At 34.0% G+C, this 26,805-nt stretch overlaps 2 protein-coding genes across 4 annotated transcripts; one reads left to right on the top strand and one right to left on the bottom strand.

The window, feature by feature from the left end:
• Positions 1-147: 147 nt before the first annotated feature.
• On the bottom strand, positions 148-6,968 carry LOC130824446 (choline monooxygenase, chloroplastic-like). Of its 3 annotated transcripts, none has more exons than XM_057689455.1 (10): positions 6,569-6,967; positions 4,895-4,940; positions 4,675-4,819; positions 3,349-3,423; positions 3,037-3,240; positions 2,805-2,900; positions 2,244-2,362; positions 2,055-2,148; positions 900-950; positions 148-807 (listed from the first exon to the last, which is right to left on the bottom strand). In XM_057689455.1, exons 1-10 carry the CDS (start codon positions 6,852-6,854, stop codon positions 655-657), a joined length of 1,269 nt encoding a protein of 422 aa, XP_057545438.1. In that variant the 5' UTR covers positions 6,855-6,967; the 3' UTR covers positions 148-654. The 3 variants fall into 3 exon arrangements, with proteins under 3 accessions (XP_057545438.1, XP_057545439.1, XP_057545440.1); XM_057689456.1 differs by having other exon boundaries at positions 4,675-4,810; positions 6,569-6,966; XM_057689457.1 differs by lacking the exons at positions 2,055-2,148; positions 2,244-2,362 and having other exon boundaries at positions 6,569-6,968.
• An 820-nt stretch (positions 6,969-7,788) lies between these two features.
• LOC130824448 (CBBY-like protein) lies at positions 7,789-25,080 on the top strand. The gene is made up of 11 exons (XM_057689460.1): positions 7,789-8,189; positions 10,642-10,691; positions 10,779-10,842; positions 12,409-12,457; positions 13,578-13,646; positions 16,921-16,982; positions 18,871-18,951; positions 19,749-19,903; positions 19,983-20,067; positions 21,087-21,230; positions 24,630-25,080. Exons 1-11 carry the CDS (start codon positions 7,912-7,914, stop codon positions 24,742-24,744), a joined length of 1,152 nt encoding a protein of 383 aa, XP_057545443.1. The 5' UTR covers positions 7,789-7,911; the 3' UTR covers positions 24,745-25,080.
• The last annotated feature ends 1,725 nt before the right edge of the window (positions 25,081-26,805 follow it).

Below are 26,805 nucleotides of genomic sequence, written 5' to 3'. Positions count from 1 at the left end.
AGAGTGCAGTGCCGGATGAGAAATTGAACTCGGATTAGTAAAATAAGGAGGGCGAACAATTGCAAGAATGTATTACATAAAGACCACTCGTATGAGATCAAGAATGTTTCATGTAATTTGATAAGGAACTTCAGCATGCGCGTCAAAGCCTCTTAAACATCACCGCAACTATTATACATACGTTGAACATTCAATTCAACTTACTGGCAACTATACATAATCGATGACATAATTTACAGTTTGGATGAAACTATAGTTCTCGTTACATTAACTACTTATTCTGGGATTGCCCTGATGGTTGCTTTCCTTTTTCACCATAATAACAAGGGTTCGATTCTCAGCATGTACAAACGGTACAGTTCCTCTTCGTTCCCCTTAGTAGAGGATTTCCCGGCCTTACCCCAATAAACTTAATGACAACTATACATAAACGACAACATAATTTACAATTTGGACGAAACTATACTTGTCATATTAAATAGACTTATTCACGGAAATCGTGGGTTGACCTAGTGGTTGCTTTCCTTTTCACCTTTATAACAAGGGTTTGATTCTCATCACGTTCAATTCCTCTTCCCCTAGTCTATTGAGGATTTTCTGGCCTTACCCCAATTAAAAAAATCTAGATTTATTCTTATACTAACAAATATGAAACTAAGCGACAATCGGCCGTTCGATCAGGCTGCTGTGCAGCAAGCAGTGGAACTGGTGCATTGGCTTCTCAAAAGTGGGTGCATATCTTCCAGTTTCATATGCAGGTGATTCAAGACCCCTTTGTACACCTTCACATAACATGATGTCTTCTATCTGCAAGTTATTACAACTATAATTCAGAATTTCAAAAAAGAACCCCCCCTCCCCATTAAGCGACGACACGCACGAAACATTGCGATATGTACCTGTACGGCTTCACTGTCGTTTAGGCTTCTTTGGATGAATGCCTTGTCATCCTACGATACACAACAGAAATAAACTTCCACTACAGATATCATGTATAGCAAACCAAAAAATACGCAAACTTGGACAATGGAAGGATGATTAGTGTCGAGAAACACTACCGAATACAAACGGCCAAATAAAGCCTGTGCGAATGATAAAGTCTACTTGCTTTCTTGATTCAGTATATAGATGGAAGGTTACATTTCATCAACATATAAATTCTAAGAGGTAAAGCGTTGCAAACAGAAGCAGTAGGTTGTATCTGATTAACCCTAGGTAGCAAACACTATTCACAATTTCATAAAAAATAATTGCACATGATTAAATGAGTCATGTTAATAGTCCATTGAAATTTAAAACCGAGGAATTATAAATCTTTGTCCCCATCGAGATAAAAGTTAAGTACAGTTCCCCAAAAATACAAATGAATCATTGGAAGCAGTAACTAAGCACTAGACAAATACAAGTACTAAGATCACTACCGTTCTGATATTTATGGGCCCTAGGCAAAATGAAAGAAATTGGCCCTTTTTATAGAGGGTTGAATTCGGTCTTTAATGGATGTTGGGCAAAAGTATTGTTACAATTTTACACACGGCGTTTTACGTCCTACATGACAACATTGATGGATTGAGATATTGGCCTCCTTTCTAAGCTCTGGGCCCTAGGCAAATGTCTACCTTGCCTAAGGCTAGGAATGACCCCGACTAAGATTTTCAATGCTCACAAAAATGTATGGGTGGGTGGGGGGATAGCTCATAACCAATTGACAAAATTTCTTAGTTACAAAAAATGCAAAGGGTACCTTTGAAAATTAACATAAAGACAATAAGACCTTCTCTTATGGTAAATGACTTCTTATCATTTTTGAAAATTCCTCCTTCCCCCATGTTGATTCAAATATATAGCATACGCATTACAACATCAATATTCTATACTCCAATGCAATTAAGTGGCTCCCATCTAGGGTAGGGTTTGGGGTTCAGATGTACACAACCTTACCTCTATCCTTGTTAGTGAAAAAACTAACAAAGATGTTTTTCCGATTAATATATAGCACACTGGCGCAAAAAATTTCCAGGAATAGAAGTTCAACTTTCATGAAGAAATTTCACCTTTAATGACGAATCAAGAAAGTAGTCAAACACTACTTTGCATTTCCGCGGTCCTAAAGGAACAACAAGGTTGGCGTCCATCCAAGGGCCATACCTATAATCAGTATTATATATTGGGTTGAAATCAGGCCAGAAAAGCCACATGAAAAGAAGCCATAGAGATTTCACAAAAAAGGAGGATTTATAAACCTATTTATCATGAAGTTAGGATAAATAAAAGCATAGAGCGCTTTAGAACCGAGTCTGTCATTGCCTCCGGTTTCAGTAGAAGAGCTTGTGCATCTTTGGATACTGACTTTTTCAAACATCTGCCACAGTAAACTACGTCAGATCCAGTGTTACATAATTCACTAATCTTCTCGCGAATTGCAAATCACAAAAAGCGATTTATAGTTGGTTTGGGGCTACTTTTGGGTCATTTTGATCGAATCGCGAATTCAAAAAGCAAATTATGTAACACATGTCAGATCAGGTTCATGGGACTAATTGGAGAATTAATATCTCCATTCAGCTTTCAGAAAAAAAAATGATCTTACAGTCCAATAGGAATACACCATGTATTGGGCCGAGATTTCAAAGCCCGGCCCAATTAAAGCCCATATTAAGTTTAAAGTGCCTTTATCCAACCCGAACCCTTTTACTTAAGCCCGAACCGAGTCCTGACCCTTATCCGGCCCATTGAACATACCTCGCTTGACCCACTTGTGAGTTGTGAAGTAAAATCATACAGTAAAGAAAAGATGAACATACTTCAGTGCTGTATGTATCAAGGTTAAGTCCGGAAGCAAGTTCTTTGTGTGCGTAGGGAACATGATAACCACCGTCTAAGTAATTGTCACAAAATACCTGAAGAAAATCGAAGGTCAGTCAGATACTATTTGCATTTAGCACATAGAGAAACAAGTTCTACATTTCCAACAGAAATATATTTGATTCAAAATGAAAAAAAAGGAGATTTTTAATATCTAACTGTAACTCAAACCTTCCAGTTACACTCTATAGTGTACTCACGTCTACAAATGTAACTCAGAGAGGTGTCAACCCCATTGGCACTGAGAAAGCCTGCCGAACTACCCAGCCATTGTTTCTCCAATGTTGCACAATCAACTTTCTTCTCGGACGAGCCTACATTGATCACAACAAACGGCCCCCATGTTGCAACACATATAGGTTTGAGCCCAAACTCCTATACATGACACTATACGAATTAGATAATATTGTCTAAGCGTGAATAAGAACGATGATGTACATCAAAAGAGGATATGTGGGTGGACCGGGTTATAATACTGCATACCTTAGGATCAAACTTCTGTATGCCAGTAATTCTTGGTGCCTTCAAGAGATTTCCCTTTAATCCATATGTCCATCCCTAAAACAATCGATGGAGATGTTGTGAGATTAATTTGCGAATTGGGAGTTAGGGACAGAACGAGTAGATACTTGGTGTTGTGAATGGGCTATGATGTTTGGTGAAGAACAAACAACAATAGATGCACAAGAAAACCACACAAAAAACAGAGCTAACAACAATGGAGAACAGAGACACTAGCTTTATGAGTTATCTACGGATACCACCCTCTCAAAACAAGTTTCTTATCATTAATATATTAACATACATCAATGATTTAACTCACACAAGCCTTGAGAACACTCTCTCAAGGTAAAGATTGAACCTCTAATGTCAATCTCACACAAACATGCAAATACAAAGAGGAAGAACTCTAATGGTGTAAACCCTAGTTGCCTCTCTTGTATTTGCCTCTCCAATGACCTAATAATGTTCTAAGACCTCCCTTATATAGTCCTACAACATATTAGAAGAGTTAAGACAAAAGTCTTGAAAGCCCAAGCCAAAAAACGAACTTCAGAAACACGCGCATTGTGGCAGCCTGCTGCCTGCTCGGACGAGCAGCAGGTTCAGTGGCTTTCTGTCTGCTGTTCTTTGACTGCCTCGATCGAGCGCATCCCCCTTTGATACTTGCTTCATTCAAGGCACATCCAAAAGCCATCCTCAAGCACTCGCTTACCTTCATTGAAGCACACTAAATCCTCTACTTTGATCACTTCATCAAGTGATCCAAAGCACATCTTTCCATACTCCATTGCACTCACATCCTCACTCTCAAGTGTGCATGCCATTGAGTAAGCTACGAGGTGATCAAACTCACCTCCAACATTGTGAGATTTGGGACTAGTCACAACACTTGGCAACCTAAGTTAAGTGAGTTTTATGATCGAGTACATTCAACCCTACTTACCTCCCTAGGTGGCTACTACTTACGTAGTATTGGAGCAATGTCGTGTAGTTTAATTTCTGAGGCTTGTTCCTAGATGAAGAAAATAGCTCGTAAAGATGATTCTATAATGGGGAAAACAACAAAGGTTTGCAATTGGATGGCCATTAGTAATTTTCTGTTTTTGACATTTGAGATGGTGCAAGTATAATTTAAGTACAACAACAAAATTGACAAAACAGAAAATTATACATAAATCATTTCGTATATTATATTTATTTGGAAAAATTGATATTAATAATCCAAGCTTCACACATACACTATGAATAAGTTAAAAAGAACACTTGAACCAATAGATAAATGGGGTGAAGAGCTGTGAAACTCACATGGTAAGGACATACAAAGCAGGTTTTCCTACCACTTCCATAAGCAAGAACAGATGCGTGATGGCGACAGACATTGTGAAAACCATGGATCTCACCATCATCATCTCGACATATTACATACTCCACATTCCCCAATCTGCAATCACTAATCAAACATTTTCAATATGTGTTGCCTAATTAACAGGAAACAAAGAAGTCCTGAAAGAAGAGAAGCTTGCACCTGCCAGTGAAATAGTCCTGAGCATCCTTTATCTGATCAATGCATCCTAAAAGGTCAAGAAAAAGAGCAAACTACACATCATTACTAATAGTTAGAATAACATATGAAGTATAAATTATCCATTTTAAGAAAATTTCACATAATTCACACCTAAATAAGTGTCCAGTGTTCATGGACAAGTTAGATTTTAAGGATCAAGCAAAGGTAGTCATGGAGAAAATAAGATTACAAGATTAACCTAGTAGAAGTTGGGATTTGACTTAGTAGATAACATAGTGCAAAATATCGCCCACAACATAGTATCACGACCATTTGAACTTATCGAGACAAAATATAGGCTGAGAACTTGTAATGTATGTATTTTAGCTATTTTGAGATGTCATCTTAGTCTTGTAATGGCCTCGAAAAAGTTGTATCCCTAAAGGTTTGGGAGAGTTTCTATCCTGGACGGTTTATCTCCCTTAACTTAAGGGTAAGATTGTTATCATGTTTTTGGTAAAATATGATTTTATTTACCACAAAAAAGTAGAACTGTTATATATTTATGTGAAGTTGCACATGATGTCTGCTACCAATGCTCAATCGAAAACAACCTCTTTATTAGTTTTATCATTAACAAGGGTAAGGTTGCATACATCCGTCCCTCCCAAATTCCATCCTAGATGAAAGTCACACAATGTCATTAGTGTAATAGAATGTTGTAGTTGTGATAAAGTAGAACTACTAGTGAGAATTTCTCTACAAATATGCCTCCATTCTCTACCTTTCTTCTTCAAAATGACCTCTCCCTTACATGGCATCTACCATCACAAAGGCATTTTGAATACCAATTCAAAAAACCAATGTTGGGTGTGGTGTCTACCAATGTAATGACCTTACATGACATTTTTTATGGTGACCGTATTGTTAGACAGGGTTCCTTGTCAATTATAGCAATTAACACTACTATCATTATTTTGAAAGAAACATGTTGTTAGGCCATGACAATTCGTCACATAATCAGCATAGGGCCCACTTGTGCGGAGACACTACTCGTGGGCTTGGGCTCACAAACCCATGGATATACACAATTGATGATGTACACTCTTTCTCAAAATCATACGATGACAAGAAGATTACACACTAAGCGTTAGAAAATTTGAAAAGAATAAGTTTATTATCAAAAAATACCCAACATAAGCATCGAAAAATTTTAATTCACAAAATAAGTGTCTCTTATCTAAGTCTGAGGTCAGGTATGTTCGTTGTTACTAAAGCGAAAAAAAAAACCGGTTAAAAAAGTCAAAATTCTTTGTCAAACAACAGCAACAAAGTTTTTCTTTTCCACTTTATTTGTTCGCTGCTAGTAACGGCGAATATGCGACAAGAAGGCGCTTTTTTTGGAATTAAAATTTCCCGAAGCTTATTTTGGATAAGTTTTTTATAATAAGCTTATTTTGTTGATAAATTATGTTATATGCTAGTCCACACCCGACATTAGTGATGTTGGATCTTTCTAAATTCTAATATGAAGTATTATACATACAAAAATAAAATCATCATGGACACCATACACAATTGAGTGGAGTATGCAAATAAGATTAAGATTATTCATAAGATTAACATCAAATAAATGAATAAATAAACAAAATAATATTAAAGGAAGATAGAAAATTGAAGCAGGAGAGGAAATACCTACTACTTGCCACCCTGCGTAGAATACATGATCAAGTTCAAGGGAATAGAAAGAGGGATCAAAATACCACGAACTTGGTGGAGTCGCAGCTTCTTCCAATGGAATATTAGGATCGAATTGATGCAAAATTTTATGGGTCTTTGATTGGAGTGAGGAGGATAACCCATTTGTGACTTTAATTGGAACCCTAAATTTAGGAATGGGTAAAATTAATGGAATTCTATATATATCTCTTCTGGGATAGTTCCCAAAAGGGAGATTAAAAAGGTTCTGGATTGCAGCCATGAATTCCAATTTCTAAACTGGTTCAATATTTGAGAAATGGGGATTACAAATAATCAACTTTTTAATCTTTTCCTTAATTTTGCAATTTTATTATACCAACCAAAAATTGTTCGGTAAGTATTTATAAAACCATTTTATCATTAGTCCATAATTCTAATTAAGTACTACTTTTAAGGGTCTACCTTAAATTTATGTACAAACAAAAAATTGATCACTTAACAACCCTAAGTTTAATTTAATATTAATTTGCTTTAAGACAATAATTATATATTATATTATTTTTTCAATGTAATTTTTATTTTTTTCCTGTTAACTTTATTATTTAATAAAATAATATTCCTACTAAGATTTAATTTTTTGTAGTTTTCATGAATAATCTTATGGAAACATCAGATAGGAACTAAGGGAGTGATAAAAGAAATACTATAATGCTTAACAAATAAGTAATAGCTAATAGCTGATAGCCGATAAAAATAATTAATTTGATGAGCTAGTTTAATCAGCTGAGCAACGTGTTTAAAATCAGATTGTACATACCAATAAGTTGTTTTAAGTTTTAACCAACTATTTTACCAAACACTAAAAATTAGATGGTTTGATTACTAAACAATCTATTTGTGTCAAAATAAGCTAAAATTATTTAATCAGCTAGTCTTTTGAGAGACCGTCTCTTTGAGAGACTATCTCAAGCCCAGGCCATTAAAGATTAATATTTATTTACTGTATTCTTAATGCATACTTACATTATCCTTAATGCTTATTTACCATATCATTGATGCCTACTTTCAATATCTTAGATATCTACTTAAATCATTCTTAATGTCTATTTACAAAATTTTAAAAAATATATAAATAAGTTGATCCAATTAGAGATGGTCTATTAAATAGTTTGTGTTGTTCAATAAAGTGCCATGCCCAGGCCTAGGCCCATGGTTTGACTTCTCTGCGGACAGTTGTACAAGTGAGCATGTCTGTTGAGGAAGGTGGTAGGACATAGATAGAGCAGCGGTGAGCAGCAAAACTAAAATTCCCGACTTCTGATTCTGAGTGCTCAACAATGGAAAGCGTAACAGCTACTTCGTCCATACGCTGCTCTTCTTTCATTCAATCCTCAATCAATATCAATGGCGGATTCTCTCAACAAATTTCCCTTCCCCATTACTCTCACCCTCACACATGCTTCTCAACTTCTCATATTAAACTCCGAAGCTTGATTTTCCGTCCCATTCTCCGTCGTCGTCGGTCCTCCCATTGCTTTATTTGTTGCAGTAACCATCGCCATACTCCCGATGACCCCTCATCCGATCGAATTGCTGTTCTTCTGGAAGTTGATGGGTTTGATTTTCTTTTGTTTTTTTTTAATTTTGCTTTGTTAGTGTTGGAAGTTGAAATTGTGAAAATTCAAATTGTAGTAGGGTTTTCTCCAATTCAAATAGTTCTTTTGATGATCTGTGTGACCTTGATTAAGGTTTTCTCGTGTTTGCATGTATTGTTATGGTCCTTTAACTCCTTTTATTACATAATCCTTTTTGTTGTTCAAATCAGTTGTTACATTTCCTTATTAGGAAATTTTTATGCTATCCGAACTTATATTTGTGTGAAATAAAGGGGAAAGAGTAAATTTTAATAGCACTAAAATGGTAAGAGTGGACTGTGGAGTATTGGGACATTCCCTATGTTAAAAAGTGAATACAAGTTTCCTAATTTCAATATGTTTTGCTGTTCGATGAATTTTCACGAATCAGAACCAGTATCCCAGCCTAACTCAAAAAAGCAACATAAAACCATTTGTAGCAATTTAAATGGGACAAGGGAGTATATAAATGAGAATGAATTTTGGGAAGAAAAAAGAAACTTTCGAAGTTGAACAAGCTTGAATACGCACCTTTACATGGGATTTTTTTAGTAAAACTAGACTAAAATATCGGAAGAATATCATTTTTTAACACCGTATAGAAAGTTGATTAATTTTTTTTCTTCTCTTCTGTCAGAGAGAATAGAATGCGAATGGAACGAAACAAGAGAGGAGTTAGTGAGATTATGGAGGTGAGAGAGATTAATATAGAGAGAAAGTGGTTCATATTTTTTAGTTCCTAGTCACAATGTTTCTTACATAGGATAAAAGCTTGGAAAAAATAATGCCAGGAAGTTTAGGTAAGCATGGGCTGCAATGAGAAGAATATGGGTATGCTTGGGATTATAACTTTTTTTTTTTTTTAAAACACCTGTAACAATGTGCTGGCACGCGGAATTAAAAGTCGCAGTAGAGTAGAAAGAATGCTATTTAGCTTTAGGAAAATGTAGGAGTGAGGAGAACATTTCAAAATACAAGGAAACCATAACCAACACATAACAAGCGGGACTAAAGAGAAGATGAGAAAGATCTATATAGGATGGCCTAAAGAAAAGAACAAATGGAAGAATCTTGGTCGGGCAAGGATGAACAACAAAACATTCTTGTCCAAGAGAACAAGGATAGATTGAAGGAGTATCCTAGCGAGTTTCTCAATGGCACATTAGGGGCTAGTGAGGCCCGCCCACTTTCATGGTCTACTCTTGAGGCTTATTTTTATAATTTGGCCACTGCAAATTTTTTGAAAGTATGTTGCTAGTATAACATTACAGTTTTTCGGTCACCTTAACTTTTATTTAGATGAGAAGAATAAAAGAAGTGGACATGGACAAAGCTTTGAAGAAAATGAAGCAATATAAGGCAGTTTGCAGGACATATAATTCTCTTACTGATAAGATTATATTTTATGAATTAGCTAACCTTTTTAACAAGTTATGGAGAACACAAAAGATACCAAAAGGTTCGAGGATAAGCATTATAGCTTCTATCTAAATAACAAAGAGAATGTGTAAAGCTGTTCAAGCTGTTGTGGAATAAAGAGAAAAAAAAATGTTATTTTTGGTTTAAGAAAAGTGTCAAGGAACCAGCTCAACCAAAAACTTAAACTAATGGTTGAGGCCCCAAGATATGTTATATAGTCTAACACACCCCTTCACACAAGAGCTCTTTGGGCTAGAAGTGTGCAGTACAAGCCCTCTTCATACCTGGTGCTAAATATTCCACTATAAATGAGGGGTGGTTAAGATTCAAACCCGTAACCTCTTGTCATGCAGGCTTCTGATACCATGTCAAGGAACCAACTCAACCAAAAACTTAAGCTAATGGTTGAGGCCCCAAGATATGTTATATAATATATTCTAACAAAAAGCGGAATAAATATGAATAAAAATATCTCATTTTCATCATAAAGGAGAAAGAGAGAGAACTTTTAGTCTCACATCAAATAAAGATGACTTCAAATACGTTGTTTCTTATTTTCCACAAGAGTCAAAACTGTGCTTTATAAATTTATATCCATCATATAAGGGGAATTCAGAGTTATAGAAAAACCAATATAGTTAGTAAAAGCTAAACTAGTTGGAAATACAACTTTGATAGCATACTATACAAATTGGATGGCGCTTTTCAAGTGTGTGTTGTGGATGTTAGTCATTGTTGCTTGATTTGAAAATATGAGAGCACCTTCATCCTTTGCCTCATTGAATTAGGGTGATTACGACCCTTACTACTTATGTTGATATCTCTACTGTTCTAATTGAAACAATTTTTTAAAATGGTTACCAATACGAAATATCAGATTTTGATCAGCTATGATTTATGAAACATGTGACATTGACATAGCTACAAACTTAATTTATATTAAAAATACGCAAAAGGCTTCATTTCTAATGTAAGTATCATATTCAACCAATAATGGTGCTCTTATTGTTTCAGGGTCCTCATTGATGCTTATCGCTCTGGGAACCGTCAAGCCTTTAATGTAGGTACGGAAGAGGCAACTATGGATATTAGCTTGATATTTTGAGTGGGTGATATGAATCCTCACTTTCCTATTGTACTATATTCATCAGCATTTCAAAAGCTTGGATTGGACTGTGCAAAATGGACTGAACCTATATACGCAGATCTTTCAAGGTTTGTTATTACTCCATTGCACTTTTTTTTGTGAGTTTTCTTTTTGGGGGAGGGAGTATGGCAATGTTGTGGTTGGATGAGTATAGTAAAACAATACTTTCTGATCTCTATGTTGGCATGAATCAATACTCTTGAAATCAAAAGTTTGCATGCAAATATCAACAAAATTTGTGGAAAGAATGAGTATTCAAAAAATATTCAACTAGGCTTGGATATGGTGATTTGGAATTTTAATTTAGAAATAATTTTCTACTTTGAAAACATTATCTGGATAAATTATGAAAGAGTAAAGCTATTGATACTCCCAATTTCCTTAGTGGATGCTTGATGATTGGATGTGATAATTGCCCCAATTTTCCTTTTCTTAATGCTTCTTATTGCATTGTACCCATCTTTGTCACTTTGACAACTATATCTCTCTATACGTATCCCTGTCATGTCCAAAACACTTGACACTTTGACAAGGGTATGAAATCCTTATATAACACTTCAAGTACGCTCCAATCATTTTGAGTTGTACTTAAAAAGAGAAAAATGCCAACATTGAGAATCAAACATCATGTGACATGTACTCGCCAATGGGCATATGTCTAAAATTTGGCAAGAACTAGCAAATAAGTTTAGCTGCAATGTATAGTCTTGTATTTGTATATAAAGGGCTAATAAGGTCTAGAATATGTTTTGTAGTTGCCAAGTACATGCTCCTAGGTCAGTTTAGGAAAATTTCTGTGTGTAATGTTTTTAGTTTTGACATATTTGACACTAAGGTATGTACCCATTATAGTACTCTTTGTCGTAATCATCACTTAATTCCATCGCCACCAATAAGGGAGCACAAGCATTAAACCCTACTAGCCTAATGAAGTTCCATTCACCATCATGGTTTGAACATGTAGTATTGCTCATGATATAGGTCACCATGTTGTGTCTTGGGGATGATGTATTGTGTTGTAGTTATCACAGTAAAAATTGTAGTTAAGTTTTTTATAAGGATCTATAATATCATGCACCTTAGATATGTCGTTTCTCGATGTAGAGACAATTTTATAGGTTTTTGATTTTGGATTTTAATGGACTATAGTAAAATGACTCATTAAATCATTTCATAATTCTTATTTATGTGAAGTTGCAAATTATGTTTGCAATCAAGGGTTAACCGAAATCATCTCTTTGTTGTTACAAGGATCTATAACATCAAGCACCTTAGATATGCGTTAACTTATTAATGACTATTTTTTTATATAGTTGAAATTTATAACTAGTTTATGGTCTTTGTCGAAGTGAACAAAGGGTTATTTTATAGCTAGTTTCATGGATGGGACATCTTGTCCCTTAAGTGTACTTTTGTTTTCCATTAACATATTTTCTTTATTAAAAAATGATTTAGTTTATGATCTTGTAGAAGTGGCTTTTGTTTTAGTAATGTGTTTGCATTTAGAAATTAAATTAAATGGAGATCTAAATCTTTACCTCTAGTGTATGACCTAAGCAAACATGCTTTAAGTTTCTCGTTGAAATCATGATTATGGCTATTTGGTGCTTACTTAAATTTTTGTATATTGGTAGGAAGGCCGCTGGTAATGAGGAAACAATGCTTTCGTTGTACTTTAACCGGGTTAGTAATATTTGCTTTGTTGAAAGAATTTCCCACAACACATATGTATACTTTTTTGATTGGTTAAACCATTAATTGCGAATTCAGACCCTATAAAAATCCGATTTATATTTCAAGGCCCTATCCTCACCTTATTTTTACTCAATGGAACTTATTTTTCTAAACTTAACTTACGTTACTCATGCTGAATTTTTTGGGTGTAAACGCTCTAAATGTCAATACATTGCTTGGTTTCTTCCTTCATTTCCCTTTTTTATACACACAAGAATATACGGATATGATCTTATGCAAGTAACAAAACTCTCCCCCAAATAAACCATCCACTCACCATAACAAAATAAGAAAATTAATTATGTATCTTCTACAGGTTTCTTTATAAACATCCTATTTATTAGTCATTTGAATGAAATAGGAGAAATTGTTGCAGGCTATCTCATGAGTTATTTTGTTTAGCTTCATGTATCTAACTCCATCTTTTGGGAATGAGGGGTTGACATTCATTTGTTGTTTTCATTAGAACTGGGATCTTTCTTAGCAACAATCTCACATTATATGTTTTTGGTTCATGACTGTAGGCTGTAGCCTACCCCGTATTGTTGGGATTAAGGCTTTGTCATTGTTGTTTGATTTCAACCGAGATATGTATATAATGTGTGAGATGCATTGGATCATTGTTGTGACTGATTTCTCTTGTTTCGCAGTGAAATTTACTCCGTTACATTTAGTTTGTTTTCTTTCTGTATCTACTAGTTCATATTTACTTTATCCATTTCCTTTTAAGGAAAGGACCAAAGATCCACTTGATCTTGTATAAATGTCAGATTTTCTCCTCAGTCCTCACACAGCAACATTCTTCTTTGGCCCCACCACCCTTTCCGATCTCTTGATACTTCACAGTGAGTAAACTAAGTGCGAATGGAGGTGGTATTACATATTGAAATAGTCGATGTGGGCATAGGAACATAGGGTAATACAAGGTCACACATTTGACATCAAGGTTTGGGCGAGTATTAAGAGATGATAGACTTTTTAAAGATTTCTCTAACATGCCATATGTCAAGTATTTCAGTCTGTTTTTTCTAACCGTGCGTTCTTTGTTTTGTTGCCTTACCTATGACAGATTGGGTGGCCAACATCTTTGCCCACTAGCGAAAAGGATACATTTATGAAAAGCGTGTTAGAGGAAAAGGTTCCCTCTCTATCTTACATCATACAACTATTTTCTATGATGAATATGTTCAACTGTGCAGATTTTTGTTTATTGAGTTCGTTGGATATTTGATTTTTATTTATCATAAACTAGTTATTTTTGTTCCATATAATAATAAATAATAATGCTATTTTTACCATGATGAGGCATGGTGACATGGTGAACTACCTCATTTATAGAACGTTTTTTTTTGTATTTGAATAGTTACATTTTCCTGGTTCAGATTTACAATCCTATCCCATTGTTGACACATTTTTCTTTTGGGTTGATGCAAAACGAGGGGTGAAGAATCTTGCTTAAAAGAGCTTTGGAAGAAAGGAAGGAAATGAGTAGAAAATAAGCAAAGATAAAACAATCTAACCACCATCTCTTTGTACACACCTAGGAAACGAATAAACAATTAAGCAACTCAAGAAGACACACTTTCCTATAGCACCTTCAAGTCATCACAAAGAATCCTTGATGATGGTTTGAGCTACACTAAGTTTGCCTGGGTTCAATTCACAAAAAATTAATTTTAATCAAATACCATTCTACCTATTTTTGAGTAGCTTCTACTACTATGTATAAGGAAAGATTACATCCTAAAAGACTTTCTTGGAATCTTTTTCTTAATGCTACTGCGTAAGATAACTGATGAGCATTGTGACTCCCTAAGACTCTAGAACTTTTCTAAGCTTTTAGTACGTAAAATGAGCTAAATACATCACCTGAGTTTTGATTCATAACCAAGCATGGAAGGAGGTTATTGCATCACTTTGACTCTTTAATAAACTCCAAATTATACTACTAACTAATGAGTTGCTTGAACTCTTATTACTTTTATAAAAATCTGACTAATAAACTAAATATTGTTTATAAAGAGCATCATATGATGAGTTTTTTAATTATGTAACTCCCTACTTGAATGCTATCAAATAGAGAATGTAAGCTCCGTATTGGTTGCAATTAAGCTAAGAATAATTTCTCTTCTTCAATACATTCTTAGAGTGAATGTGGTTTGCTTTAGCTAAATATCAATTGAGTAATCAACATTGCATATGACTTGAAGTTTGTAACAACTTAATGAATGAAACTCTTTGATGTTTCCTCTCTATAAAAGTTGTCCAAAGGAAATTGTGATTCCTCATATAATGATGAACATGGGTAATGAGTTTGTTGTGTGCTTCAACTTGTTTTCCTTTGCTTGGAAGTCACTTGGACTTCTTAAGACAACTTTAACTACTCCTTGAACCAACTGCCCATGTGCAATGCTTGATGTTTTTGGACATGATGACCAAGGAACAAAAGTTCCTCCCAATATTGAACGATCGATGCATTTGGTTTTGGATGAGGACTGTCCCTTTTTTAGTTTACTTGTTCTGTTTTAGTCAATATTCACCCTACGAAACATAATTCTATCAATCTGATGCAAATCGAAGAACGACAAGTCAAGTCCATGCACTTAATGAAAAGTTATCTGTGTTGATATGTATAATAGTAAAAACCATTATTCTATTGATTCAAATCTTATGATGGTCTTTTATGAGCCTATCAATAATTTACGGTAGCTTGGTAAATTTCTTTAAACAAAGGGGTATTGATGTGGAAAATGCAAGAATTTAACGTATTGCTTCGAAGAAAATAACATCTTATTCACTAGTGTGTTCTTTTAAAGTTAATGCATGGCCCAAAAGTCCGTCATTTATGCATATAGGAACATGTAAGAGGTTGAAGTTTAAGTTATTAGAAGATGAAGGAATCGACTAACATCAATTAAGTTCCAACAAAAGGCTTTCTATTCAACCTCCATCTACTAGCATCAACATTGTCAACACTAGCATTATCAAGAAAGAAAAAAAAAGGATGGTGATATTAAGTGTGCTCTTCATAAGATACAAAGGAAGTATGTTTGTTCAAGGTTTAACTGCAACTTGAATTAGAAAAATTTTGAAAGTGTGATCATTAATGACGAAAAGGGAGATCCAAGCAGATATAACGTGATTGTAATACTATGAGGGCCATGATGAGAGGCAAACTATAGAAACTGACCATATACGAATTTTAAAATAGGTTTAAATTAAAGAACTCTACTTTCTTTTCTCCTTTGATTTTGCTACAATGGGGTGAGGTTACTCTTTTAAATTTTGGTAAGTAATGGGAGAATGAGAATTAAAAACAAGTTGATGGAATAAATGTGTGAATGAAATGAAGAGAGGATATAGATTTGTGGATGAGATTATGAGAGGATGTAACCTTTATAAAAATAGATATATAACAAAATCAAAGGGATAACCCAATTGCAGCAAAATCAAAGGGACGACCCAATACTGAATTAAATAAGCTTAGTTACTTCTAAGCTCAAGTAAGAGTACAAATATATAATAGGGAGCAATAGTGAGCTTAAGAAGTTATGGATAATTTGTTCATTTGCTATTTAATTGTCCATATGGTTAAAAAGGAATAGGAAAATTTAAAATTCAATTTTTACTATGGAGGTAACTTGGGAGAAGGTAAAATTTTTGGCTTTACTGGGGGCAAAGGTGCATGGTCTTTTTGAACATTGTTCTCCTAATGATTTATGTAGAAGTAAAAGGAGAGATATATTGTGGATATTTCTAATTATATATGGGATTCCTTGTCTCTATGACTATACCTCTTGGCATCTTCGTTAATAAAAAAATTTCTTAATCAAAAAAATTTAAAATTAAAAGAGCTATTAATCGTTATAAAAAAATGTACTAACAAAATTCCATTACCCTAATTGCAGCCATGGTGATTATATAAAGGGGTGAAAGAGGCACACTGCCAATATCAACCAAGACCATAATATATCTCTTGAACCGACCTATGACATGTTTCTTTACACCTTTAGGGTGTGGATAATATCAGTTTAGCAGATTTGAAAACCCTTGCAACTTTGTCGATACTATTCGGCCTGTTTTTTGCACTATGGATGTAGGCGCCTTACCCTCGTAATATCAAAGAGGTTGTTTGTGATTGACCCTCGATTTTAAATATCATCTACAGCTTAACATAAATGAGAACACAAGATTTAAGGCTTTTGAATTGTTGTATATGATAATCAGAAACTATAAAACTTTAAATCTACGGCTTCATCGAGAATGGACAACAACTTTACTACAAACAAGTTATTGGCTAACAATAAATGTTGCCAATCAATTCAGTTTTGGACTTATTTTTCCATTATAAAATTTTCAATTTTTATTGCACTACAAGCTCCAAGAGTTTTTCATTTTTCTCAACTTTACAGAAGAAGGCATTGGGTGAATTTTTGAGGACAAAGAGCACACCTTTACGACCTGGAGTTGAAAAGTAAGTTTTTATGTGTTTAAGCGTCATTGTGATTTCATGTATTATTAATAAATGTTATATGATCTAATATTTGTTATATGTACAAATTTTATGATTAAAGGCCAAATTAATGAAAATTTATTTGTCATTGTTCTTATAGAAGAGATTACAAGGAAACTTAATAGTATTAGCTGGTTGTGGAATTGTGCCTATGTTCACCTTCCCCCACCCTAAATTCCCTCACCAGTACGAAATACTATTTGTTAGGCAAACTATCTTTTAGAAGTTCAATTTTGCTGTACATACGAGTAAAAATCTCCTACTGAGGGAGTAATTAATTGTGGTTTATTGTTAAGCTTTCCCTTTTGTGCCTTCCATGCATTCATGCATCATTGTACATTCATCATAACTATAAGGGAATCATCCTCTATAACCATTAAATTACAACTTCATATAACCATTACTTTCTTGGTTCTTTTACCATTCTTACACTATCATTGCTAATAGAGCAAAAGAATAAAAATAGAAAATAACTCAATCAATGCAATTTTATTTCTAAAAGAATCTCTGCTTTTTAACATTTGTTTACTTTTCTAAAATGTAGAAATAACTCCACTCTTAATAGTCAATTATATTAAGTTGCAATTGTATCTTTGGATTTTTTTTATCCAACGGTCACTCTTGGATTTAATATTTCATCCATCAAATTGGACAATTCAATTGTATCGGCAAGAAAAGTTAGTGAGAAGTGCATAAGCATCTTCCTAACAGTGTATGACTATGATTTAGAGTGATAATTTTCTTCTTGTCACACCTTTTTTCTCGTAAATTTTCGTGTCTTTGTATTCATTTTTTTCTTGTAAATTTTCTTGTCGTGAATTATCAAAGTGTGAGATTTTACGGTTGGTTGTTAATTTATGGAAAGCATTAGAGTGAGGCAACTGGTCGCATGAGAAAAAATGAGGGGAGAGAGGTGGACTAATGAAAGATTGGATGGGGGAGAAGAGAAAAGGTTAGGTTGGAGATCATAATTAATTAGGGTGGTGTAGGTGTGAGGAGTTTAGTGTAGAAGTATTAAGAGTTATCATCGGGTAAATAGAATTGTATGGTCATATTTCAATAAAGGAAAAATGGATGTATTTGGAAATATTTTGGAATATAGTGGCCATGATAAAAGTTCTCGTGATTATGATAATGGTAACGGTGATGCTTTAACGAAGGTGATACAGTTGTCGTTAGTCAAATATCAACTGAAACCATGAGATATTCTTTGAAACGGTCTAAAACACAATTCTTTTTGCACATCTATGATGCTGTTGGTATCGTTCGATAGATTTCATTGAGTTTTATGATTCGTAAAGCGTGGCCTTGCTTTTAATTATGGTCCCGTCTGAATAAAAAGTCAAAGCACAAGATCTTGTCAAGTAGTAGCTCCATGAAAAAAAGGAAAGATTGTTTGAAGGTAATGCTACACAAAATTACTTCCAAAAGGTTGTTTCTCGCCGAAAAATTTGCTATAATGGTGGTGTCTTAAAATTTCTTTGATTATTTGCTTATATTCTTATTATTCCTTTACATGTAATGAAATAAGTAAAGAATCGTTATAATCTATGCGGTTAAACTTAGGGAGGAAAATTTGGTTCTTGTGGACAACGCGATAAGAAATGAAAATAAATAAGCATCCACAAACATAGCTCTTCATGTCAATTTAGAAGATATTTCTTTGACACATGTAATGATTAATGCATATTCATACAAAACTCTTGTGGTATGTTTTGCCCTTGCCTCTGCATCATTATTATGCCATGGATGCTTTTTGCAAGGCATGGATACCATGTATTTGTTTTTTTATAGGTGAAAGGCATCTACTGTTACAGTTTGCATAAGGCTGTTTTGGGTTCTTTTTCAGATTTATTGATGATGCATGTGAAGAAGGCATATGCGTTGTAATTTTGACAGCATTGAGTAAGTTTGGGGAAGAGACAGCAAGGTCTGTTTTTCTTTTTGAAAAGCTTTTGGAAGTCTTTCAATGCTTATGGAGTTAAACATGGTAAATTATGGGATGTCTGTTCTGCTATCTCGAAATGTGTACAGCATCCAATAATAAGGACTCGGAAGTTATTTCTTTAACTAGTAATCGAGTCTGTTATTGTAATCATAAAACATGTCGTTGGTGAATTTTATCTTAAAGTACATTTTTATCTAATGGCCTTTGTTTTAGAAGATTTCATAATTTTGGGGTCGATAAGCAACTTATTTATAACTGTTTTCTTCAGAGCTTATGCATTGTCTCACCTACCATTGATCTAAAAAATCCTCTCCCTCTTAGTGGATTCGCAAAATAAATCTGTTACATTAACCTGCCTCGACATTCGTCATGTAGACAAAAGAAAATGAGTTTTATGTCAAGTCAGTCCTTTTCCTGAGTTAAATTTTTTTTTTTTTTTTTTTTTTTTGTTGGGAAGACAGTTCAAGTTATGTTCATTTGTAAGGTAAGACCACATTAGCATCCGTGAAAAGTTAAGTCAAGATATGTGAAACGCTCGCATGGATGAAGCTCCTTTGTCTCTATATTTACAACACTTCTATGATCCTACATGCCAAAATGACATTCTATATTTTTTTTAAAAAATTGTGTGTACCACGTTGAGTCAAAATGTACTATATCTTTTTGGCCATAAATATTCTTTTGATTGGTACTATAAATTCTGCTGTCAAATTTATTTAACCACATTTTACTTTGCAATATCATCTGTTCTGAGGGATGATCAATTTCTTTTTGCTTAGAGCTATAGTTGAGAAGCTTGCACCCCAAAGGATGTCGAAAGTAAAAGTACTTGGGAAAACAGAGAAAAAAGATAGTTCGTATGCACAACTTGTACATGGTGTAGAAAAATATTCAGGTCAGGATGAGAAACTTGCTAATGAAGCAAGTAAAGCAGGTATTTACTCATTCATCTAAAATGTATTACAAGTCAGAGCTTGCTTTCTGAAAGACTATTTGGTCTTCTTTTGGAATAGTTGCTGGTGAGAAAAAAAGGATAGCTGAGGAGGTGGCTTCCATGCTAAAGCTGCATGTTGACATCAATACCGGAACACCTAAAAGGTTCTTTTTTCCCTCCTTTTCATATTTGTTTATCCTCTGGATGTGTTAACCTTTGTATTTGATAATTTTTTTTATTTGTCATTTGCTTGCGGTATCACTATATGTAATACTGAATTTAAGTCTAAATGATACTAATTTGAAAATTAAACTATGGCTTTAGCTTCTTAAGAGTACTATTTTTATTTTTTTTGATGTATTTTGATTTTGATATTCTTATGATGAAATGAGACTTAGATTATTGTCCAAACTCCTTAAAATTTTTAAATCATTTTTAGTATTCTATTTTAACTATTCATGTCCATCTGTAGATTAGTATAAGATAGAGCCGAATAAAATATAATATATATTGTTGCTAATCTCTTACGTTGATCTGTTTTGAACTCTCACTATTAGGATAACTCACAAAGGAGTAGTACAAGAGGGAAAGTGGATTAGTATAAAGAGTGTAATTATAAGGCTTATGGGTATGGTAAGGTAGAAGAGCTCTTGGGGTGGTGTGCACACACGCAAATTCATTTAGCCGACCCCATATGTTGGAAATTGAAATCAAGGGTTAAGCATAATTGTTGTGGAGGATATCCTTCCAAATTACAGTCACATAGTGCATTTTGGAATTTTTTTTTTTCCTTTTTGTTTTGTTTTTTAGCATCATATTCTCTAGGCTCTGCGTGTGTATATTATTCTATCTGGATGCTTGAAAGAGTTTTATTGGAACTTCATGTTGTATTTACCTTTTTAGTTTACAATGTTACTTTAAATGATTGGAGATAACTGCCATATATTGATGATCATTATTTGACATTGCTAATGGCCATGATGGGTTCTCATTATGGGATCGGACAGATAGAGAATGAGTATTAAATGGTTGCTCCATCCTTTTCTCAAAAATTTCCTTTTCTTAATCGATGTTTGGCTTAAAACTTTAGTTTAGTGTTTTGATGTTGATTATCCTGTGCCTTCTGGAAAATGTCATTTATCATTCTGAAAAATTATATACTAATAACTTAAGTGTAAACCAGTTTGCAGGAGACAGTGACTGCACTTCGAGCAGGCGCAGAAACTGCAGAAGCGCCGATTGAAAACTGTGTGCTTGTTGCTGGAAGCAAACCTGCAATCGCTGCTGCTGAGATTACAGGCATGCCTTGTATCGTACTCAGAAACAGGTATTATTTTCCTTGGTTTATTTTTTTTTCTTGGCTGTATGTAAGGTGCTGCCTTGATATTCTGAAGTTAATCTTGTCTATAGTGAAACCATCCATTATACGTTTCCCAACCATACATTTATTGGTGGGATTAGGGCTTTGGCATTGTTGTTGTCTAAATATTTTCCAACGTATGTGACCCATACTTGTCCTCTCAATGGAACCAATGATTCTTTGGTTCTGATTATAATAGATTATAGTAAAAGGAAACTATCATCTTGTGCATATCTGATTTCTGAGAAGTTGCAAATGATGTTTGCTACCAAGGAGAAAACAACATCTTTGTTTTTACAAGGTTAAGGTTATGTTCATACGATTTCCCTAGACCCTGCCTAGGTGCAACTTAGGTGGGAGCCACTTGATGAATTGAAATAAAGGACTTTTGTGGTGCATGTGGATGTTCCACAAATGTAATAACCTATTTCACTCCTGATAAGCTTAAAATCTTTTGCAATACGCTCACGTCGTCATTGACTTTAAAAATAATCCATAAATTTTGAAAAAAAATCGGCTGACCCATGGCAAAGTTCCGCCCATCATTTGTTATGGTAAAGTTCATTTCTGGTTAGAGTTAGATAGAGACGCACCTTCTCTGGTTAGTCCCCTACCTTCACTCAACTTTCAAAGTTTGGAGTGACTCCAACCAAGAGTCATAGTTTACCATTAGCAACCAACATATGAAGTCAACCTCTATCTAACCTAAAACATGCTAATCACCCTGTTTAATCCACCAACCCTAGATCCAAAAGCTCTCTCACATCATGGACTAAAGGACAAAAACACATAAATGCAACACAATATAACTAAACATGCTTAATTAACCACTAATTAAAAATTAAGAATCATTAAACAAGGTTAACAAATAATTATTTCATTAACAAAACTAAAACTAAGCATAAAAATTCTACTCTAAGCACCTATACGGGCCTAAAATAAAAATGAAGTACAACATAGCTATTGAGTGTACATCTCAAGTCCCACATTGAAAAAATAAGAAAGTCTTGACAAGCATATAAATGATCCAACTCCAAACTAGTATGAGACTTTTTAGGAAGGTGCCCACAAACAAACGTGTGTTGGCTCGACCCAAGGTAGTCAACATCATGCTAATGGGGAACATTCACGGTTGGTGGGCGTTACAATTGGTATCAAGAGCCGAAGGCTCAACCAAGAAAATATGTATACAATGAAGCAACAGCGTGAGTAGCATGCTAAATTGCTAGACAGATGTGTGGGCGGGTTCTTAATGTGGCCTTGCAATGGGGGAATCTAGCCTTGGTGACTTGTATCGAGATTCTTCATGACATGGTGGTTAAGGAAGCAAGTTTCATGGTGAAGGGACTGTGCAATGAGAAAAATTATATCGTTGGAGGAGACGACATGAGTAATGTGGTCCTTGGTTTGAGGGAGGGATTGTTGAGTGTACATTTGAAGTCCTAAACTAGTATGAGTCCTTTTGGGAAGGTTCCCAAAAACAAATCCGTGTGAACCCGGCCAAAGCTGACAATATCATACTAATGCGGATCATTCACGGTTGGTGGGCCTAACAATAGTAAGCACAAATGAACATGGAAATTAAAGAAGAAAGGTTGGAGAAACCTTGCTACCACAATATGGTGAGATGCAAAATATTCAACAGAAACCAAATAACTTGAAGAATGTTTCACTTGAAACATAAACCAAAACAAGAATCTATTACAACTTTGAACTTCAAGAAGTGGAGAAGACCCACTATCAAGAAGTCCATCAAACTAAAGTGTATGATCAGATGTTGATTAGAAAATGTAAAATTACTACCTAATGAAAATCTAACTTTTACATACTGCATTTGAGCTTATGTAGACCCAATCTCTACCATCTTTTCAACAAAACCTTGACGATAATCAATGTCTATCGCCTCAATCCTTCCAAAGTCTTCAAAAGTAGAGGGCATGATTCTCTTGTAAGCTCAAGGAGGAACAGGAGGAATAAGTAGGTTTTATGGAAAAAAATAAGGTTTATTCAAATGAGGAAAGAGCGTTGGGAAGGAGGGGAAACAATGAAAGAGGTGAAACGACAAATTTATCATGTCAGCAACCTAGCCCTAGCAGGGTCGACCCGCCCAACCTGGTCAGGTGATTCCGTTTCTTTTCCTTCAAAAATTCTGTTTCTCATAAAATATTATTTCAGTGGGCCTGTGGTAGCTCGAGCTGGTCAGGTTAGCTTGCTACTTGGCTTCTTTGGCTCGTTGCTTTTTTTTTTCCTCTTGACTTGACTTAAGGCTCCTCCAAATCCATTGTGATTTTTTATTGACCCCTTCATTTAAGCTCTAGCCTCGGGATGGGGTGGCACGAGCTTTCAGGAAAAAATTCCTATAAAAACACCAAAGACACACTACGCAAAAACATGAAATTCAGCGGACAAAGGGTACACAAATGCAATTATTAGGACCTATTAGGGAAATATCCAGATAAAATATATTACTTAGTGACGTGGATAACATACGTTATACTTTATGCTAGAATGACTTACATGTTCATTTTGGACTAAAAGCATGTTAAATTTCAAAAAATAATTGAACATTCTGTCATATACATCTATTTGTTTTTGTTGAGCCTTTCAGAACTGTGATGCTGCCAATGAAACCAAATGTCTTTAGTAATTAATCTGTTTCAGGTGAGTAATTGTGTAATGCCTAGTAGTTTATTAATTGTTATATAATGGGTTAGACCCGTTATGTGTACATGTTTAAAATTTTAAACATCGTAATTTGTTGATATCCTCAATAAAATATTTCATGGATCATAGTAAGATCCAATGTTAAGTAAAAGAACTCTCGTACAACCTTTACAAATCTAACTTCAAGCGGGAAAATTCAAAAGAATTTCTAGGAATTCTTGACGAAGATTGACTACTGCTATTCACTGTCCTTGACAAATCTTAGTCTTCAGAGTAGCATACCTTTCCCAAATCATTCACATAGGGGATGTTTTACAAATGGCCGATAGCTGATAACTAGCTTGTAGGTAATTGGATTGATTTGACCAGAGAAACTTGTTCAAAAATAGCTTAGTTGTAGCAATAATGTGTAATAACCAACCGATTTACAAACACTAGTATTAGATGGTTTGGCTACCCAGTTATCTATTTGTACTAAAATAAGCTAAAATTGTCCTATAAGCTATTTTACCAAACACTCCACAATTTTATACTTCTACATCATGACTATTCTAACTTGACAATCAAGTTTCTAGAAATGGGTGTGAAATTTCATGAAATCTAACACCGGAGGTCTGAAGTTTAATAGTCTGATACATAGGATTATCCTCGAACTTACTGCCTATGTGATGCCCATGACAATTTGATCAATGTATCTTCCAGCTTGACATCCCGAGCTGAGTTCCCATCCGCAGTTGCTGTCATGGATGCTTTTGGAGATGTAGACCTTACAGTTTCTAAGCTACGATCAAAATTGTCAAAATTGTCATCCTCGTGATCTGCCTTCTCTCTATGGAGTTCCATTTCCTCCCTCTTCTCCTTTCCCGGGCATTGGAAAGGGTTAGCTTCTCTGTTGATTTATGCAAATTGTATGCTGCACAATACCTCAATGCCTTCATGTTAGATGGCTTCCGGCTGTGCTTTGTTGGCTGTCGGCTGTCGGTTAATATGTGCAGTATAAACCTTCAAACGTTATTGTAACGGATATTTATGTGTTTTTTTGGTTCCTTTTGTTGGTTGCTTAATGATAAACTCTGCATAGAATTAATATTGTTTGTTTATACCTATTAATTTTCATAAAACTGGATTAAATATACTGTTTTTAAGGCTTTAATGAGTAAATGTTGATTTAAAATGCAAAAATTAATGTGAAATATAGCGGGTTATGACTGAAAATAAGGATGTGTGGCAGCAAAATTGAACAAATAGACCAAAACGGTTGAGTTTGGTGTATGATTGGATTTGACTCACTTTTAAGGGTCCATACTCTAATAATATATGTTATTTCTTAAGACGTGTCAGCAATTACATTTATTTTGTTCCGCCAAAAAAACATAAAGGCAAACAAGACAAATATTTAACAAATAATAAACAAAAATTTGTTTCAAAAATTAAATAAACATATTCTTTAGAATATAAATGAAAATATTCTCCGTCATAAGTATATGTTAAAAATGATATTTAGTGACATATTTATAGCATATCATATTATACATATTAATAAAAATGACGGAAAATGATAAATGTCATCCTTAAGGAGTCTTGACAAATACATACTAATAAAAATAATGAAAAATGACATATGTCATTCTTAGTCCTTTAATTGTCTGCTAGTCATTCTAAAAATGACGACGTAAAATTATCCAGACTAAAAACAGGCTTAGGTAGGAATTTTAGTCCTTTAATTGCCTGCTAGTCATTCTAAAAATGACGACGTAAAATTATCCAGACTAAAAACAGGCTTAGATAGGAATTGACTAACATAAGACTTACATAAGATACTGTTTATCCTTGACTTTTATCAATAGTCATTAATTTTTCATGTTTCCCTATCACTCTGAATTTCTTGAATGTAATTTAAACTCATGATTAATCTAAGAAAATATTATTAAACAACACTAAAGGTTCAAAGAAGAGAAATGGTATGAGCAAATAATTGGAATAGCCATATGGGGCTATTTATATTGTAAATTATGCCATGAAAGTGTTTATACATTTTTATTTTTATAAAGGAATAATTACATTACAGAAAATTAGACAATATTTTTAGTTGATTGATTTTTATTGCACTATATTTTGTAGCTAAGATAATCTGATTGCCTGCACACCGATTGAAGTTGAGTGATTTTTTTGCATTAATTTATCTGTTTCTATAATTGTCATCTGGTTCAATATTTTTTAAATTTTTTCTAAAATTTAAAATTTTAATTATGGTAGTCTAACAATGTAAATGACTGATTTTAATGATCAATTAAATGAATTTTATGTCATTTCAGTTTTTAACTATTGCTGGAAAAAAAGGCAATTATGTACTTCTAGTAATTTAATAAACTGCAGTATAATTGGAATGATTGTAATTTATTTTGCAGTATAATTTTCTACCAGTGTAATTCTAGTATTTTATCTATTCTCTAGTATAATTTTTTAAGTTGTACATTTATGAAGTATATAACAATGAAATTAGAATAATCATGATTCATTGCATCCATTAATGTATAAATTTTTCAAAAAAGCAAATGTGTAAATATTGTAAGTCAAATGCAAATCGGCAAATTCCATTAATATTGTCTAATGAAAAAAAGACAAATGGCATGGTCACAATCAATTTGCCTTTTGCTATTATATGATACAATTAATAGAATGTAAGATTTAGTTAAGTATTTCTAGAGATTTAGTAATTGAATTTTATATAAAAAAATGTTAAAAGAAATAAGGAAAAAAAACACTTGTTTTCAAATAAACAAAATCGGGTCGAAACCAGGTCACCATTTTATGTATCCGAAAAAGCGGGTACCCGAATTTTCGGATCCGGGTCGACTCGGTATCCGGTTTTGAACAC

Source organism: Amaranthus tricolor, chromosome 9, assembly GCF_026212465.1.
Source record: "Amaranthus tricolor cultivar Red isolate AtriRed21 chromosome 9, ASM2621246v1, whole genome shotgun sequence".
Lineage (NCBI taxonomy): Eukaryota > Viridiplantae > Streptophyta > Magnoliopsida > Caryophyllales > Amaranthaceae > Amaranthus > Amaranthus tricolor.
This window is presented reverse-complemented; position numbering and strand designations above follow the sequence as displayed.